At 36.7% G+C, this 19,791-nt stretch overlaps 1 protein-coding gene across 4 annotated transcripts in view; it reads left to right on the plus strand.

Moving 5' to 3' along the window:
- Nucleotides 1-19,791, plus strand: part of vipr1b (vasoactive intestinal peptide receptor 1b) — a 50,822-nt gene that overhangs the window by 24,892 nt on the left and 6,139 nt on the right. For all 4 annotated transcript variants that reach the window (XM_064331019.1, XM_064331017.1, XM_064331020.1 and 1 more), the window contains exons 4-12: nucleotides 5,244-5,344; nucleotides 5,661-5,758; nucleotides 10,092-10,224; nucleotides 15,649-15,799; nucleotides 16,245-16,305; nucleotides 16,764-16,836; nucleotides 18,002-18,093; nucleotides 18,837-18,966; nucleotides 19,679-19,720. In XM_064331019.1, the coding sequence (XP_064187089.1) occupies nucleotides 5,244-5,344; nucleotides 5,661-5,758; nucleotides 10,092-10,224; nucleotides 15,649-15,799; nucleotides 16,245-16,305; nucleotides 16,764-16,836; nucleotides 18,002-18,093; nucleotides 18,837-18,966; nucleotides 19,679-19,720 (881 nt within the window). The remainder of the gene's footprint in view (nucleotides 1-5,243; nucleotides 5,345-5,660; nucleotides 5,759-10,091; nucleotides 10,225-15,648; nucleotides 15,800-16,244; nucleotides 16,306-16,763; nucleotides 16,837-18,001; nucleotides 18,094-18,836; nucleotides 18,967-19,678; nucleotides 19,721-19,791) is intronic.

A 19,791-nucleotide genomic window follows, 5' to 3' on the forward strand; every position in this document is an offset into this window, starting at 1 on the left:
CATAATACAATAATATAATCTTACAATAAAATAATCGTACCTGAAGCTCTTCATTTTGAGTTGATCTGTACATTTCTACTATCGTTTTTCTAGTTATTAATTTTCTTACAATTTCTTTTTTCTGGGCCCATTATTAATGCACATGTCAGTTTTCAACTAAAACATTGCTAAAACGCATTCTAAAATTGCAGTTATTCAAGTGTAATACATGAAGCTGCCCTTGGTTTAGTTCCATAGTACTGAAATGGAAACATTATCATGAAGCCCAGAACAAACTCTGGATGAATATGACTGCCAAGACAGTAATCAGAGTCACTTTCTCTCTAGACCATATTTCTCTTGCTGTGTGGGCTCACAATTTAGTATACGCTGTGCTGTACCATCATTCTGTCAGCAATATGCATTAGCCTCAACTTTGAATAATAGAATTTCTGTAATTGCTTCCTTTCTTGGAACATTACACCTATTACATATTTTTTTGATAGTGAAAAAAATGTCATAAAAGCCACAGTTTAATTATTTAAAGGTTGTTTTCAGTAAGGAATGTTTCCAATCTTGCATCAGCTTTTATTTGCATTTCTTATGATCAGGCTTAAGATTTGGGCCTTGTTTTGAACATTTTGACCAGTACAAGATATGCTATAAAGATGCAACCAAGAGGGGAAAACCTATTGCATTATAACAGCTAATACTACTAGTATTTGGATGGAGTATTGGATGGATGAAACAATGTATATGAACCTGTATTGTGCAGCTACAGTCTCATAATGCGAGGTAACCATCTTCAGCCATTTGATCCTATTCTACTCTACCTCTCCACCTGTCATGTCATATAGTCCAGTCTGAAACATTTTACTTGATTCATCAGGCACATGATTTTTGCCCGTTATTTGTGTGAATCACTGAATAGTACTGTTGTCATGCATGAAAAAAGTGTTCCTGTTCTAATGCTTTGGAATAGTAATGAACACATGAATGACACTCAAAGTCTAAAGAATATACTTATGGAAGAGTTCATCATAATTATAACATTGTAGGTTATACTGTATACTCTAAGTAGTTATTTTCTATATGAATTATTTCCTGTGTTACAAGAAATACAGAAATTATTGTATTTTATGGTAATGTATATTGTTTTCTTAACATATATGCAGTTTATTCACAAATAGATTTTTTTATCATTTCAAGATTTTTATTAGCTTGAGGCAGCTTCTTATTTGCAACATTGCTTTATAGTGTATGAGTAGTATTTGAATAATGACATTATTTCTGCATTGTATAGTACAATCACCCCTTTTAATGAAAATGGAGAAAGATCAACAAGAAAATGCATGTGTAAATAATTTAAAGAGGCAAAAAAGAGAGTAGGATGGTCAAAAAGAATATACAGTTAATTACAGAAAACTGATGTGAGTCTCTAACAGTTCATACTGTACATGTTTATTTGAATATGTCCTATCATATATATTAGCAATTATGAATCAGATATGTATGCGGAGATGCTGAGGAACAATGGGTTATGTAGGCTTTCCTTCCTTTCCTTATTAGCTTCAGTTATTTAATTATTATTGTGGAATGAGCTGAAAAAGCAGGCACTACTCTTAGCTCTGATATTAGTGTATTTTTTCAGTTCAATGAATAAAAACTCCCACTGGCAAATAAAGATGTAAATAAATGGTTTGGACATTTTTCATGAAGAATTGAAATGACATGCATCATTCAGTGTGAAGGGAACAACATAGACAGGACATTTTTAAAAATCTTTTACAGTCATATCTTATTTATATTTGCACTGCATGCAAAATTAGAACCCTGATGTAAGCTAATGATAAATGGCTAGATGTAGCTAATCCTTGGCTGTGACATAAAATACCTTTTAAATTGTATTTTCAGAATGTGCACTTTGAATGATAATGGGAAGAGTAAAAAATAAATGCTCAAATTCAGAGGCAATGCGAGAGGACAGTCACGTTATACTGACTTCTCTGGTTTAGGATTGCAAATGTGGTCCAAATAATTCACTGTGAGCACAATACATTGTGTAGGGTTTGGGCAAACAAAGTGTGCTGTACAACACTAATTAGACATGTAGTTTCTAAAGTAGGGGTTGAGGAATGTTGAAATGTTTCTTTAAAATTATAGTGCTGTATTATTAAAGTGAAATTTTAAGGTTATTTATGTTTGATGCTTAAAATCATGAATACATTTTAATGAAGCCTGTCTGAGCTGCAGGTTAAAGGGGGAAGACAACCAGACTGCACTATTAGTTTTGTTCATTTTCTCAGAATATGTATATGTTGACGGCAGAAATAATGTTCTGTGTAATTTGTAATATAACAGTACTTTAAAAGAGTATATAACACCAAATTCTATGCAAGATCAAATTATGGGAATATTCATGTTCTAACCATGGTTCTTATCATAGTTGTGTTGTGAATTATGTATAACCTTCTGTTGTTTAATAAAGGCATTTGTGTTCAATTTGGCAAGATTATGTATTTAATTTATTAAATACATGTGAAGCATGAACTCATTTGAAAATGTCACACTGAAGTTACTGTATTTGTAGTAACATTCAAGACACTTTTTGTGTCATTTGACAGGATATTCTGCCAGGGTCAACAGATTTATAGTACACATAGCATCCCCCTTTAAGCCTTCCCTATGTTTCATCAAAAACCCTCTTTATTGGAATGCCTTGTGTGAAAGAAAGTGCTAGCATAAAACACATTTTTAATAGGTCCTTTTGTGAGCTCTACCCCTCAGGGCCCTTAGATTGATTCACAGGGCAGCTGCAGGGCTAAGCCTTTGATGTCAGGTACACAATCGCAGTGCCAGCTGTTCTCTCTGAGTACTGCAGATCGCAGTGTGTACTGTACATGCTATGGACACTATGAAAAGGTTATGCTAAGGGAAGAAAATGGTCATGCATCATATTTACTTATAACAGTTGCCATATTCATTGATAATGAAAGAGCTTGGTTTAATAGAATACGCATTTTAATGTGAAATGAAATGATGTTGGTGGTTTGACTGGAGCCAGAGACAAGGGGAACAAATTGAAATTAGAGGAATTTTGTTGGCACCACTGAACCATTAGCACAAATAGAAATGTTTTGCAATTGTAGAAAATACAATGAGGCTTTTCATTTGAGAATGCAAAGCCTAGTATTAACTTAAGTAAAATGATAGTTTGCAATTAAGACAGAATTTCATTTGTGTTTTCCACTGAATAAATCATTAGTCACCTTGCAGACTTTCAGCAGGTGATGACTTGGGATGTGCATCATCAATAGCGGATGAGTTCAAACTGTATACATTGTTTAAAAAAACAAAACAAAATCAATTGTACCAGTCAATGAGGGTTAAGTAACATTGACTCAGCATGGTAGGCTACAACAGATACTTAGAAGTGGCAAAAAGGATCAAATGGTAATCCATACCATTAGCAAGTGCTCTTGAGCCCAGTCTGTCATTTGGTTTCTGTCACTGTGTGCCATCCTGCATCATCCATATATGAACCAATGTCATTGGTCCTCAAAACTAATGTCCCAGTTGGACTGGGGAGAAGAAATAAGTGTAAAGCAATAGTTAAACATTGGGTTTAAAAAATGATGTTCTAATCTCAATTCCTTTCTGATTTCTGCAAGCAACCAGTGAGCAATGAAATGGGATTATTTGATTCTTTCGTTTTTGAATTTCTGCAAGCAACCAGTGAGCAAAGTGAATGTAGAAATGGGATTATTAAATTATCTTTTCTTTTTGCACACTGACTGATGTAGTGAAGGATCAAAGTCCCTTTGAGTTAAAATAACTTTAGTAAGGACCTATTTAGTGTCCTACCCAAATATATATTATTATGGCAGAATGAAGGGACCAGTCCTGGAAGGCAGACACTTTCCACATGACTGGCAGCCACACCCCTTCCCGACAGGCAACCATCACTTTGAGCCCCTGTCAACACACCTTGGGACCATTCCATACTCATTAATTGGCCATAAATAGAGCCCACACTGGTTTGGGGGAGTGGTGATTCAGGAATGTTGTCCTTATTGTACTGGAGAGGATTTGGTGTACTTTTTTTGACTACTTAGTGAATTACCATTTTTTCTGTGCGAGTAACTGTTTTACCTTTTGACCCCTTGCTTCAGACGTTGACAACTCTTCTGTCTCACCCTTGGAATGGACGCTGGGAAACCACTTAGCTGTCCAGCAGTATTAGCCTCAGTGAACTTTAGATTTCTTTCCTTTTGTAGTTTTTTCATCCAGCGCTATTTTGCTACCATTAGTAAAAGTCCAGTGCAGTCATCTGGTTTAATTGTGATTGCTGGTTTAATGGAGCAATCACAATCAAATCTACAAGGCTAGAAGGGCTCTGCCAAAGGCCACTGGTAAGGATTTTTTTTTTTAATGAGCTGAAATTGTCCCTGGAGTCACTGTTTAAAATTCAATTGCCAATTTTAATTTGCAAGAACGGCAGTGACTGCCAAGACCTCTGTATGTAAAACGTGAAAATCAGGCTGTTTTTGAGTTGCTTGATGCCCACTGCAAGTCGTATGCCCATAAATCATTCATCTGAAGTTATCTGCTGATGAACATAAAGAAACTGTTGCTCTTTGGTCCATCCATTTCCCTTCAAATTTGGGATTCTGTGACCCACAAATATCTCACTTCCCAGGCTCTTATTACAGTGCCTCTAAGTAGTAGTCTGCGAATGCACAGCATCTTCTCTAATTTACAGCCTACGTTTAGCTTTTTGTGTTCACCTGGACTGGCTCTGTAAATAGATTACTCCCTCATGGTTAGTCATGTCGCCTGTGTCTTGATTATTCACCAAATGAGACTCAACAGAGCCACAGATAAGAATTTCAGTGATGTGAAGCAGGAGAGAACATAGGATAGCCCAACATGTTTCAACATTAGCAATATGAAATACTCATGTTAATTGTAGAACTGGCCATCTTCCACCAAATCTTCCTGACTCAATTCTTCCCAGCACATGCTTTTATTTGGACTGACAGAGGTCGATTGTATTAATGTATGTGCTTAGCAGACACCGTTATCTTACGTGAAGTACTGTGCAACCCATTTATACTGGTGATTTTTGACAGGCAGCTAGTGAGCATTATATGTTTTCTGGCAGGATTTAAACTATGAATGTATTATTTTTTAAACTTGATGATATTATTAGTAAAAAGAAGATAAATTAGGTTAGAAGTAGTAACTGTATCTTTATTTCTCAGGTAACCTTTCAAAGACTTGCACCGCTGATGGCTGGACAGAGATGCTACCCATCACCATTGCTATGAATTGTGGGTATAATCTCAATAACACCATTGATGATGTAAGTATAACAAGAGATTATGGTTAATGGTAACAATGTTTCACCATTTTTACCACATATTGACCATAAATATTTTTCCCATCTAGACTGGAATCAGTACCTCAACAAAACTATCAAGCCAATCTTTTTATGTACTAAGGAAGATATATATTTTAGTACCTTCACCTTGCTGTATGTGTCTGTATGTTTGACTGTAGATAAATAAGATATAGATTGATAAGGCCTATTTTAACATTGCCTGTATATTGCCCAAGTAAGAATGGAGTCTTCTTTCAATGTTCATCCATTCATTTTGTTGCCGTTGTTTTGCTCTCAGGGTAAATTCTTTTGGACTGTGAAAATTGGCTACACGATTGGGCACAGTGTCTCTCTCATCTGCCTCACAACAGCCATAATAATATTGTGCATCTTTAGGTAAGGCTTAAAATGAAACACAAAATAAAGTGTTGCTTTTTTCTATTTGCTGTAATTGTTTTCATTTTACTATGTAGAAACTTTGTAAATTTAGTACTGATAATGAATGTGCTTTGTTGTCTTTGCCACCCTGATTATTTTTCCACAATGACAATTTAGATACAGAGTTTGATCAATGCTGATGGCATTGACCCTATTCCTACTAAAAATGTGTTTTGTATCTTTAGTTTTTCTACAAACTGTTATTTGGAAGATTTCAGTGATTGGACAGTATGAGCTGTCATGCAATTTGTTGAATTCCGCCTTAATACTCAAATCGAACAATGCTGGTGGCATGTTTATGCAAATGATGCTTTGGTGAGATCATAGGTGCTCATGTACGAAGTTATGGAAGCATATTTCTTCTAGGCAGGCTGTCTAAACAGGGAGTGGAATTGGGAGAAACTTAGCTTTCTCTTGATACAGTGATTAATTTCAGGACTTAGAGTAACTATCTAATATCATGGCTGAGGTGTTTCCTCACTTGTGGCTTCAGATTTATGGAACTCATGAGAAATGCATCTGAATTTTTCACATTTTATGGTAAGCAGCAGGTGCCTGATTGTATAAGCCACAAAAAAGGTATAGATTGTGTAACAAAACTGACAGTAGAATAGGGTGGAAAATACGAATTTCAGAAAGATTTGAAAAATGTTAAATGCCTCTGAGGGAGAATGACAGCAATGGGATTACGCATCCATCTAAGTCATCATAAAGAGCTCTGTGAGTGTGGTAGTGAGTCAGCAGCACACTGTTTGGACCTCCGGAGTGATACCTTCTAGAAATGTCCGCAGTCCACATTTTTGGGTTTCTGCCAAATACAGAATTCAGTACTAAAGATTCAGCCATAGGTGCCCTTTCTGAAATGCCGAATCAGGTAAAAACATGTAAAATAAAGAATTATTGCCCCAACTTGAAGTTTTTACTTTTATAAGAATATTTTAGTGCAAAATAGATTTAGTGATGTATTATGAAATACTGTGTAGTGTGCTTGCATGTCCATAAATCACAAGTAAATGCTAATGCTGTTGATTTATCAGTGACCTCTTTTTGTATATTGCCATGCGTTTATGCTTCTCAACAATATCTGGTATTATCTGTCAGACAAAAATTCCTAGACAGCATTTTGTACCATTTTGCAAGTAGTTGTAGCAGCCGGGTGTATGAGGAATCTTGCTCAAAATAAGGGCCATGAAGTTTATATGTCAACAAGGAAACCCACATGGGATTCAGGTTTTGATTCATTAAAATAATGTGTACCTGGCCACTGCTGAGAAATACTGCTAAATAACATTGATTCAGCCAAGTCTTGGATTGCAATATTTTATATACTTTAATTCTTGTTCTTCTCTTCTTAAAAATAGACATGTAGTTCATGAGCATACTCTGATTTGGTGTATATGTCGTGCACTCTATATCGATAGACAGACTCCTCCTTCATTCCTCCTTAAACGGACAGGAGTGAGAGTGGTAATGGGGTGTGGTGACTTAAAGGGTACTGACTCTGGAATTGAACTGAACTGTACATCAGCCAGCCCAAGCAAGTGTTTATTAGCTTTAAGCCATGTCCTCTTTGGGTAGTGTTTATGTATGTGAGATCCAATGATAAGTAAATATGTATAACCGGACAGACTTATAGAAGACTGCAAGAATTCGGCACAAGCATGGTTTCCAGAAGAACTATTTAGCCTCAGTAGGGCCTAGTTCTCATGTTGCTGAAACTAAACCTCAGGAAAAAGAATTGATAATCATAAATGCTGAGATATGATTTAATGATCAAAAGACAACTAAACAGTGATGGTGGTTAAGAAGCAAATTTACGAACGATATAGAGAACAAGAAGCAAATGTACCTAAAAACAGGACTAGAATTAATATTCCATTCGGCCAACATTGAAATGCTGTGAGAATACCTGATCCTAGATCTGCCAGGGGGCAGCAATCACAAATAAAATGTGTGGGATGATGTTGCTGAAATGAATTGGGAAAATGTTGCTGTGGCAAATTGTTGAAATTCCAGTTTTGAATTATGAAGTATGCTGAGAGTTTCACCACTGGTAAGTCAAAGGACACCATTTTTGAAATCCTAATGGGCTTGTACAAAAAAGGATAGATTATAAATATAGAAACATATAGTTTGGAAAAGCTATGAACAAGTAGGTGTATGAAAGTTTATGATGGAGAAATAAAATGATATATCTTGCTCAAAAACTGTCTGTAAGAAATTGAATAATAATAATAATAATAATAATAATAATAAAATGAGCCTTAATATTGTACACAACAGTCAATAAAAATTTGGACAGTGATATACATTTGTTGTTTTGGCTCTGTACTCCAGCACATTGGATTTGAAATGAAACCATGAATATGAGGTTAAAGTACCAACTGTCAAATTTAAGGGTATACATCCATACTGTATCTATTGATCCATGTAGGAATTGCAGTCCTTTTTGTACATAGTCCTCTAATTTTAGGGGAAAAAAGTAATTGGACAAACATAATCTAAATAAACTAAAATTAAGTCATCAAATTTAGTACTTGGTTGCACGTCCTTTGCATTTGCATGACTGCCTTCCCTGGTGATGCTCTGAAAGGCCTGTACTATAAATATCTTCAGTTCCTGTTTGCTTTGGTGGGAGTTTTGCCTTCAGTCTTCCGCAAGTGAAATGCATGTTCATTTGGATTCAGGTCAGGTGATTGACTTCACCAGTCAAGAAAATGCCACTTTTTGGCCCTGAAAAACTCCTTGGTTGCTTAGTGTGGTCTTCTGCGTTATACAAGGTTGTTTGTTATTGCAGAGCTCAGCAGTGCATTATGGCTTTTTAACAGTGTTCCAAACAGTTGATTTTGACAGACCCCATGTTTTGGTTATGTCTCTGATTGATTTATTCTGATTGTTCCACCCCATGATGGCCTGCTTTACAGGCTTTGATACTCCTTTGGTCCTCATGTTGAGAGACAACCGCAACAAACTCCGAATGCAAATTCCACACCTAGAATGAACTATTGACCTTTTGTTAGCTTTATTGTGGTTCCCCCGGTATGGATGTAAATACCCGCAAATTAAAACGGACAGCCTGCACTTTAACTGCATATTTCAAATCCAGTGTGCTGGAATACAGAGCCACTGCATTGTATAAAAAAATTATATAAAAGATTTTATAAAAGAACTGTCATTTTTGACCTGGGCTGAAATGGGTTACCCCCACCCTCTTGCCAGTTATACAATGTGGAAAACCCTGAGATAGTGTGGATGCAGGTTTTAAAAAATGTAAACAGAGAACAGAAATAATAATGATGCATAAAATAATTACAGTAATATCTGATACAGCTTTAGGAGGTTTCCAGTAAAAATTCTGGCATATTTATAACACCCACGATAGGGTGCTTATAACATATGATATGAGGTTGTAAAGGACATTGTGATTGAAAACAGTAGACAAAAATGGAAATCTGACAAATGAAAATAATACTGTCAGTTACATGAAAGCATTAATGTCTACACAGTATTTCAAAGGGCAACTTTGACCCCATTATGTACAAGGCAGGTTTTTCATTTTTAATGATTAAATGTACAGTAGCACTAAACAAAAATATCACATTATGGCAGGTTCTGGTCAGTTCGAGGATGAGCGGTTCCTGTTCCTGGATTTCAAATTATATTGCTTTCCATTTTACCAGAGGACAGCCGCCACCCAGTGTTTAAACAAGCACAGCAGCAAGTGATCTGGGCTGTTAAAAAACCAAACAAAGGAAAACACCAGTGAGGCTCTTGTCTGTGTGTTCTGGGATCATAACACGTTACTAACCCAGGAAACAGGACCCATCTGTATGCTGCCACAGGATGTTTGGAGCATGAATCCTTTATACACAATCCATGCACAGACAGCTGGCTTGCTTCATTATAGACACCTTGCTATCAGTTCTAGCAGTTTTTAACCATATGACGCATCAGGAAAATCTGGATGCAAAAAAGGAGCTTTTTTCAATAGCTCTAAAGGGCTCCTGGAGCATGAATCTTATATAATGATCAAATTTAAATTTCAAATCTTTTTTAATTAAAGTGGTCAAAATTCCAAAATTCCTGGTTCATGAGTAAAATCCAGTGTATTCAGTCTCTACAGAGATATGCATCATGAGACTTTATTACTTTTCAAAGTATTTTGTAATTGTGCTTTTCCACAATCACCACATATGGGGAGTAAATCCAAAGTGAATGGATGATTTAATTAACTGATTATGTGTATTTTGGGCAGCATTGACCCTGTGTGTGCTCTGATTTGTGTCCTCAGGAAACTGCACTGCACAAGAAACTACATTCACATGCATCTCTTTGTGTCGTTCATCCTGAAAGCTGTTGCTGTGTTCATTAAGGATGTGGTTCTGTATGACGTCGGGGAATCAGACAACTGTTCCTCTGGGTCGGTAAGTCAGTGTTATCGTAGGTGTGCCATGGCAGTTTCGAATGAAACACACAATGAACAATTATTGTTTATTTTTTGAAACACAGCTTTGCAAAATTCCAGTTGTGAAGTGTTGAAAGAGCAAACACAAAGCTTTAGGGTCTTGTGAATAAGGCTCAGCTTTTACTTCTTAAAGGGGTAATTCACTTTGGTATAACAAGTGGGTTTTGTGGACCCTACCCCATTGCATTTGTATGGGTGAATACTAGCAACATCAGCTGTCTAAATACAAAATACAAAATAAAGAATCTTGGTTTTTTCCAGCATTCTTTTTTTCAGAAAAATATCTTTCTGGTTGTTTAAAAATGCATTTTCACTTAATTTGCGCATTCCGCATTACCCAAGATGGAAAGGGTTGTCACTTTAAAAACCATTTTTAATGTTTGATAGTATTATGGAGAAGAAAGTCCTGATCCTTTTGTTTTTGTTATTCCGAGGAGCGACCACAAAAGATTCTGATGGATAATGATTATATGCAGATCCATCATGCAATTTCATTCTTAAATGCTAATTTTGTACGATGACACCGTGCATTTCTTGCTGCAGTGCAGTAGACACGGTAGCAATGCTCAGAGTTTCAGACGTGGTATGCTTCACCATACTATGATTTATCTGGAGGCATCTCCAAAGGTGCCCCCTGACAGAGCACTTTTCTTTTTGACTACCTCTGAGCTTCCCAGGTCATTTTTTTCACACCTCTCATTCTGCTTGTGATTTCTCTTACTTTGTTACTTGCTGTTGAATTTTGACTCCCTCCAGATTCATTATTAATACTTTAAAATTCACTACCTTGAACAGGGATGGTCAAATGCAACATTGAGGGACATCTACAGCTCCACCCACCTTTATGTAAGGCTCATGGGAAGAGTGTCAGTTGGGTAGTTTATAGGTTGAGTATGTTGCATTGCGGAACAGTTGTGTCCAAAGATAATGACCATAACAAAACAACATGAAATCTGAGATTTGAAAACGGATATTTTTAATATTCAGTGCGTTATTATGTGACTCACAGATTCCTCAGTTTTGAGCATGTCTGGCGCAGTTGGAGGCTAATGTTTAGATTGTTAAATGAGGAGGAAACCTTGTTAGTGTTATGGGTCCCCTGCAGCTTGTCATGGGTTATTTTCATTGTGATTATTTCTTTTCGGGGCCTTGTTATAAAATGTAAGCAAGGTACTGTAGGTCTGAGTCTTCTGCTATAAAGGTACATTTTCAATAAATGTTTCAATTAGCTGTTATTTAAAACGTAAGAGACCACAAGATGAAGTGCTCACTTCCTGCTAATATTCCACCTCTGGGAGACTCCTTAAGAGTAACAAAAAAAGCATATCCTGATGCAGATACTTGGCACATTGACAAGAATAGAAATTATTTATATATATTTGTTAGAACCTGAAAGGTTGTGCTTGGTGCAAGGCATGTTCCCTCTGAATGTCTAAACAAAGACATAAAATGTTTAACTGCCAAAGGTCACTGCAACATTTTGCGGTGGTATTTTTTCCATCAGGTTACATGAATTTCTTATGAAAGCCATGTTTGGGTTTTGCATGCTTACATGAAGTAAACAAGCCTGTGTGAGGCAGTGGTTTGTAATGCGTGACTTGTGGGAAAATTCTGCCACACTTTAGTTTCATAGGGACCGAACGATACACTTTATCTTGAATTGATGGCACAGACTACTTGGACAATAATCTGAAGTATCATTTTTGTATTTTTTCTTCAGAACACATATAAAACTGTAGTTTGCCATAGCTTGTGAATGGCAGTGACTAGTAAGGCTAAGGAGAAAATTAGAGGGCCATTTATTGTCTTCTTAAAATGAGGTTGGATTACTATTGATTGATTCTGGGCTTCCATGCCATGCAGCATAATGAGCAGGATGGAAGAAATGGTGAAATTATCCAACACTGTTATGAATAGATATTTCTATTAATGTGTTATATAACCTTGGGCCACTGAGCTTAATTGTGGTATCACTCCTGTGACTCTTTCCTTGAGCTTCATGCATCCTTTTTGCATTCTTTTTTGTTCACAAAATCTGTTAGTTTAATCCTTAATCTGTGTTTACATTGTTATGTACCATACTGCTCCATCTGATTTAAACATTTGTCTTGATACTGTATGAAAAATTGTTGGAGCCCTGCTGTAAACACACCCCGCTCTGAAGAAGTAAACACGACAGCAGGAGAAAAATCTGCCTTGGCAGGTTAAGAGCCATAAAGAGCACGTCTATGTCCAGAGGAACCCCAGGGGCTGCTCAGTGACCATTTGACCGCCTGTGTGTCGAAAAATTACAGCTCAGTCAAAAGAGCCGCTTAGAGGCTGTTAACTGCGGCGGACGGTCACTGTGAAGAACTGCCGAGGAAAATTTGACCATTTGTCATGGAAACATCTGCCACAGTTCTGCCTGTCGAGCTGAACGGCCACTTATGCTGTGTACCTTTCGACAAAACACACATCCCCTGCTTCATCTCCCACAAGACATAATTACTCATCCTCTATACTTGGCCTGTCAACACATTTTTTGTTGTTGATAATGGGTTGATTTAATCAACTAATACTTTATTAACCAGTATATCAGTATTTTGCATCCTAAAGCATAAAATTATACAAAGTTAAGGCTCATACCTGTAGATCATATTTTTTTTCAGTTGAAACTGTTAAAGGGGAAGTTACCCAGATTGTTATCTATCCAGCCAGATAGTTTCACTGAGATCCAGTACGTTTTCTAGATATCTACTGCACTCAAAGTGCCAAAAATTTACATTAAAAAACGCAGCAGCAGCGTCTCTTTTCAATATAATCACACAGTTACACACAAGCATCGACAGACCTTGTTGTGCATAGTTTCATCAAAAACTACCTTCTACTCAAGTACGCCAACTGTGTATAACCATGTGAATTCTGAAGAAAAGCAAGCCAGTATTCTGGGGCACAGTGTCAGCATTCTTTTAATATTCAATGGACAAACATTGGCCCTGTTGAGGTCCATTGTATCAGGTTGAGCTGCAGTGGAAAAATCTTGAAAACTCAAATATCAGCGAACCTATCTATCTAGACTCTGGGTAAGTGAAAATATAGCTTTATTTTATTTTGGGGTGAACTGACCCTTTAACATTAAACTTCATACTAAGCTTATTAGTATTACATCTTTCCATTATTACATTGTTATTCTGTATTTCATCAATATTTTTCATCAAAAACACTTCATGGTTCCAGAGGCACAGTTGTTTGCGACATGACATCCTGAAACTGTCCATTAACCCGCACAGCAATAAATTGTCATGAATAAACTGTAGAACTGTAGTAGAACAGCACAGAGGGCTAGTGTTTGTTCACCCAGTGGTTCACTCTTAGTCCTGCTTGTCTACTGCCTTGCCTCTCTCTGAAAGCTTTTTGTCAGTTTCATGCACCGCACTATGCTGTCGGAAAGAGAAATTTTAGGTGGGCTGTCAGGGCAATTTTGTGTGATTTATGTGCATTAGGCAAAATGGTTGGCTTCCGTCTCCGCTCAATTTCTTCCCCACACAACTAAAACATTTATTTACTCAAGTCCTCAAGAATACATCACTCACTGAAAATGGTGGGGTTTCTTGTCAGGACATTTTGAAATTACATGCTGAGAATATGAATTTGAAATACATTAGGCATGAAGTTTGATTTGATGCTTCAGTATGTACCCACTTTCATGTAGCCTGGTTTTGAATAGCGATCTGGTAGTACATAATGAAATGTAATTAATGCACAAGACTATTGTAACTAAAAATCTTTTCATTTGTATCAGTGGAAGATCATGACTGTAGACACAGGGCTGGGGTATCCATGAATACTCCTGGTCTTGGACCAAAGTATTGCCTTTATGAAATATGATTGGCTAAGCTTATTGGTCATTTCAAAACTTTAATAGGCTACCCTGGCAGATTGGTCTTGGGAATTTCCAACTGAGTGAAGTATTGATCAGAAATAATGGGTACTTTAAGCATCGGCGGCTGCTGGGACAGCTACAGCGTCCGGAAATAAATCAGTGCTCTTTTGTGCATGCATGAACTTGACTTGCTTCCACCTGCTGCTGTAGCCTGCAGATCTACTACGGGGAAAATGCTGCTTTCACATAGTAGATCAGCAGGCCTTGACGGCCGACGGGAGCCAGTCAAATTTACACATGCACAAAAGAGCACAGATTTAAAATATAACATTGTGAACAGTGTAGAGTAGCCATTGCAGTTGGAGATTTACTTCTAGAGCTAACATCAAGTCAATTCAGTGTTTCAAGTTTGTAGAAATTGCTATTTTTTAAAATAGATTGTTTAGCAAATGGAAAATACATGAAGTTTGCGAAGCAGAGAGAGACCTGAGATTGATATTATAATTTTGACAGTGAATATTTGTCTCATCGTATTTTTCATTGTATGATTTTAGAGAATAATAAACAGCTGTACATTTATTATACAATGATCAGAAAATAGGCTTATTACAACAATGTAATTAGTTTGTGATATACTTTATAAATCATACAGACATGCACGTGTATATACTGGTATATCCATATATATCTCTAACCAAAACTTTGGCTGGGCTACCAGAACTTTCTACATGGCAACCCAGAGCACTACCACCTAGATTTATAATTTTTCCTCCCATATCTAGTATCTAGTAAGGATCAGAAAGATGCAGAAGTTCTATTTTTATGGCACTAAATGTGTATTTTGTTTGGATTTTTTCCTATTTCATAGGCAAAGAAGCCAAATGTACTTACTGTGTTGTCTTTATTGTGAGAGAAAGCAGATCATTGAGATTATTAAGAACAGAAATGACCAAATGACCCTTTCAGTTTTTAGATAGTCTTTTTCATGATATTTTATTCAAAAACCACAAAGCTCAGCATTAATTGAAACCAAGGGGGAAGTGGGAGACTTTTCATTTTCTTTAAATTGGAATTGCTTCCTCTTTGATTGTATTTCAGAGAAACTAATTTCTGTAGCTCAATTGTGGAGATACAGTGAACAAGCAGTTCTGCCCCTATCTCTCTCTGTGCTGTCACGTGCTACGTCAGTGCCACTTTGTCTCATTATCAGGCTACTGTGGCTATAGTTTTAATTCATTCATGCATTCATTCACTCATTTATTTATTTTTGTTGGTGAGATTGTTAGATTATGGAAATTGATGCACTGTAATGGCATTTAAGATTTAGTTGTACCCTTCAAACATTTCTGTTCTCCAGAATGTGAAACCAAGTACTAGCAAAAGGTTGTGTGGAAGGTTTGCGAGTTTGTATGTCCCAAAATCTTGGATTTGAATGATCGACTCTTTTCACTTTCTGTCATCTTGTACAAAATTCTCTTCAAAATGACTGTAATCGTAATTTGTGTGTTATTCTCATTTTAGGTTGGTTGCAAAGCAGTAATGGTCTTTTTCCAGTACTGCATCATGGCCAGCTTCTTCTGGCTCTTAGCAGAAGGCTTGTATCTCCATGCCCTGCTGACTGTTTCCTTCTTTGAAAGGAAATATTTCTGGTGTTACATACTGATAGGCTGGGGTATGTATCTTTATGTAATTGTTTTTTAAATAAAGAAAAGTATTCCACACAGAGTATAATAGCCCCAAACACACATACCTCTGTAACTACACTGTAAATACATATACACTTTAGGCAGCTTTTTTCTTGCAATCCATTTGTACAGCTGCATATTTACTGAAGCAAATCAGATTAAGTACCATGTTCAAATGTACAACAGTAGCAACCTAGCTAGGAGTTATTAAGCCTTTGAGCCATCACTCCAGTTCCCTAACTTTTATACTACACTACTACCCTGTAAGACAAGCATTTTTACAAAAATGTGACCCATGTACAGATATCTTATCCAATTGTAGGTGAGATAATATAACTGGTGAAACATGCTTTATCTGCTCATGAAGCATTAGTGCCTGGTTTACATGTGTGCTAGCTATTAATGTTAGTGCATTATGTGACATGCTTACAGGAGGACCAACAATATTTATAACAGCTTGGAGCATTACAAAGGCCTATTTTAATGATGTGGGGTAAGTTGATACTTACTGAACTGTTTCATTTTTGTTATTTTTCTGATTCGGTCTTCATTTAATATATGCATGGAATAATTAATCTACACATTACATTACATTACAGGCATTTAGCAGACGCTCTTATCCAGAGCGACGTACAACAAGTGCATTAGTTCAAGGTTCTGCTATTGAGTCCTTCCTCCTTCCTTATCCTTGGTTAAAATAGAAAATATGTGGTAAAACCCTGTAACATTCCATAGAAACTCTAACTCGTTTATCACAGTTTGAAATCATGAGTCTCCTTTTTTTTAGCAGATAGCACACAACACAGCAATCTAACAAAGGGAATAGTAATGGGTGTGTTTTTTTAACATTATGCAAGTTTTTTTCATCTTACCATCTGAAGAGAATGTGGTCATTCATACTTTATGTGATATGTTAGATACTGTTACACTTATTTTGCATATTCTGCATAGATGCTGGGATATCATTGAAATATCTGACCCATTCTGGTGGATCATCAAAACACCAATTTTAGCATCAATACTGGTAAGTTCATATTCTACTGATAGGAATTCAATTAAATTAAACTGCACACCTGATCGCAAGGATTCCACCTCCTGATTGTCACTACATTGGGTCCATAGTTATTAGGGAAATAATGTGACCGTAAAAGAGAAAGGAAGATATTTAATAACATTTAACATACAAAAATGTCAGTAACAGAACAGAAAACATTCCATGTTTATGATTCAGATTATATTAATTTGTTATAGTAGCTATTATTATTGCAGAAGTGCTGGCAGCAACTTGCAAACAACCTGCAATGAATGCTTATTTTGGAGCACATTGTTTTCCAAATTTTTGACAAACCACACTCATTTCTGCAAACGCTGCTATCAGTTTGGGAGAAGGCAGGCAAGAAACAGGACAAGACATGTTGTGGATGTGATCTACCTCTTTGTAGCAGTTTGTGCTTCCTAAAATATAATCTGGCCACCGCCCCCTCCTCTACTCAGTCTTTAATGGCTCGTCGCAACTCTAGGCATTTCATTTGCCAGTTCAGGAACATGCACCCTCAGAGTCCGCACTGTTGCACACTGCACGTGGCTACTGCTCCGCAGGACGGTCCTCTGAAACCGGTGGCAGCAGATGTGCTGGTACCAGGCTGACCAGAGTAGTCACTGTTGAGTGATGGGAAGTGAGATCCCCTGCCTATTTAAACACCCATCCTGGGCAACTGAAGGCCAATTATGTGTACCTTCCTGAAACTCGTACCCACTATGAGGACTGGCATGTTGTCGATGTGATTCAGGCGAGCAATTTCTGCACTACTCTCAATCCATTCTGTGGGGTGCAATACTTGTGAGCCCAGTTCTTAATAAAGCCTTAGTCAAGCATTGGTGTTAACATAGGTTTATTCTATGAATGGAAGGCATGAATATAGTCAGGGCCGCAGATAGGGGGCTGTAACTAGGACACTTTGTCCCAGCCCCAGGCCCGAGGGAGGCACAGGATATGGGGTGTAACTGTTTAATTTGTTACAAAATTTATTGGGGGAACCCTCCCAATATATTTTGTCCCAGGCCTCAGAATTCTCAGCTGTGGCCCTGAATACAGTTAAACACCGTAAATCAGCCCAGAAACCGTCATCACTGGTTTTCTCTGTGGCATAATTCAGATGTATGCCTGCACTTTTTATCATTGACTGCAGATGAACTTCATACTCTTCATTTGCATCATCCGGATACTACGTCAAAAGATAAACTATCCAGATATAGGAAGGAATGAATCCAACCAATATTCGTAAGTGTGTTATCTGTTGTTATTAATTTAAGTTATTAAATTAATTATTAAAATATAATTTGTCTGTGCAGCGATTGTAATTTCCTTGAGTTAAATTAGCATTCTTGTACAAGACTTTGTCAGGATTCTTTGCTGAATGTTGTTGCTGAATGAAATTAGATTTAGTTTCTTGTTATCATGTTTTATATAAAGTGTTTATAATAAACCATGTTTAAATAGCTGTTGGTTGGTTATGTATTGCATGAATGTCATTTCAAAAGTAGGCAGACACACCATTTTCTCTTCAACTCAAGAAGTAAAAGGGTGAGAGTGAATATTTTGCTTTATCACAATATCAGGTCTTCCCCTTAAGCATTAAGTGTAAGAATCCGTAATACTTAAGTAAACTCAGCAATGGTACACAAAATACAAAATAGCATACAAAGAACCAGGGCATATCAGGGAAATGTTGATCGAGTTGAGCACTTAAACAAAAAGTGTTTGATGTACATTTGAAATATCAACTGAAGAGCAGTCCATGAGCCAGAATTAATAAAAGCACAAGAGATTGTAAGCCTGGCAATATCTCATAGTAAGGATTTATAAGCTCCCTGTCCAACAAACAAACAGAGGCAAGGATTTATGCTTCTGTAGCATGACTTGACAGTGTGAGTATCCCTTAATGAGAAGACTCATTTTATTTGTCAGAAATATCTACAGGATTAAGTGTGGATAAAGTGTGAAATTCTCTGTTGTTTATGCAGGAGGTTGGCAAAATCAACACTGCTGTTGATTCCTCTCTTTGGAATAAACTACATTATATTTGCCTTCATTCCTGATCATGTTAAAACAGAACTAAGGCTGGTGTTTGACCTTATTCTGGGGTCATTCCAGGTATGTCACTACTTTATATCCAAATACTTTCATTGTGAGTCTCTGTATACACATTCTAAGAGCAAATTAGTGCTTACTCATCACACTTTCACAGTTTTACTGCAAAGAATGGTGTTAAGGAAAAATCTGAACTATTTTGTAAAACTTGCAGGCATTTTGTTTCTGCATGGTTTTTGAGTAGCTTGTCTGAAGATGATCTGCATCCATGTGTTTGTACTGTATTTCTATAAAGTAAATGGAATTTTTCACATGAAACAGCTACATAAATACATGTTATTTTTTGGCCAAAACATCTGGAGGCATTGACCTAGTCAAATACAAAGGTATTTACATGTGGAAGTGATGTAATGAGCAAGTCTTGTGTGGCCTCTGGTGATATTAGCTGACATTGCTCAATAAGGCACTATATTTAATAGTAACTTACTGTAAGTTCTCACAGCACTATTACTTGTGCTGCTAAAGGTAAATGCTATTTTGTCCCTGTAGTTCAAAGAAACAATTTTTACCCTGATGTAAATGGACTAAATGGATAAAGATTTGTTTTGTCCATCCAAGTATTGTTAATCTTATTCACCTAGATGAATATTAGATTCATGACTCTTCAGGAAATGCTTTTTACAATGTAATGCTATTGTTTAACTGAGAATAAAGTGTTTTCGATTCAATCAGTATTAGACAGTAATTCTCATTGTGGCTGTTTTTTTTCCTTCAGGGTTTCGTGGTGGCAGTTTTGTATTGTTTCCTGAATGCAGAGGTAAGAACGGCCTGCTGTGTAACACAGTTTTAAATGCTAACACCACTCCCATCACTTTTGGGTCTTATGAG

The sequence above is a fragment of the Anguilla rostrata genome, chromosome 4 (assembly GCF_018555375.3).
Source record: "Anguilla rostrata isolate EN2019 chromosome 4, ASM1855537v3, whole genome shotgun sequence".
Classification (NCBI taxonomy): Eukaryota; Metazoa; Chordata; class Actinopteri; order Anguilliformes; family Anguillidae; genus Anguilla; species Anguilla rostrata.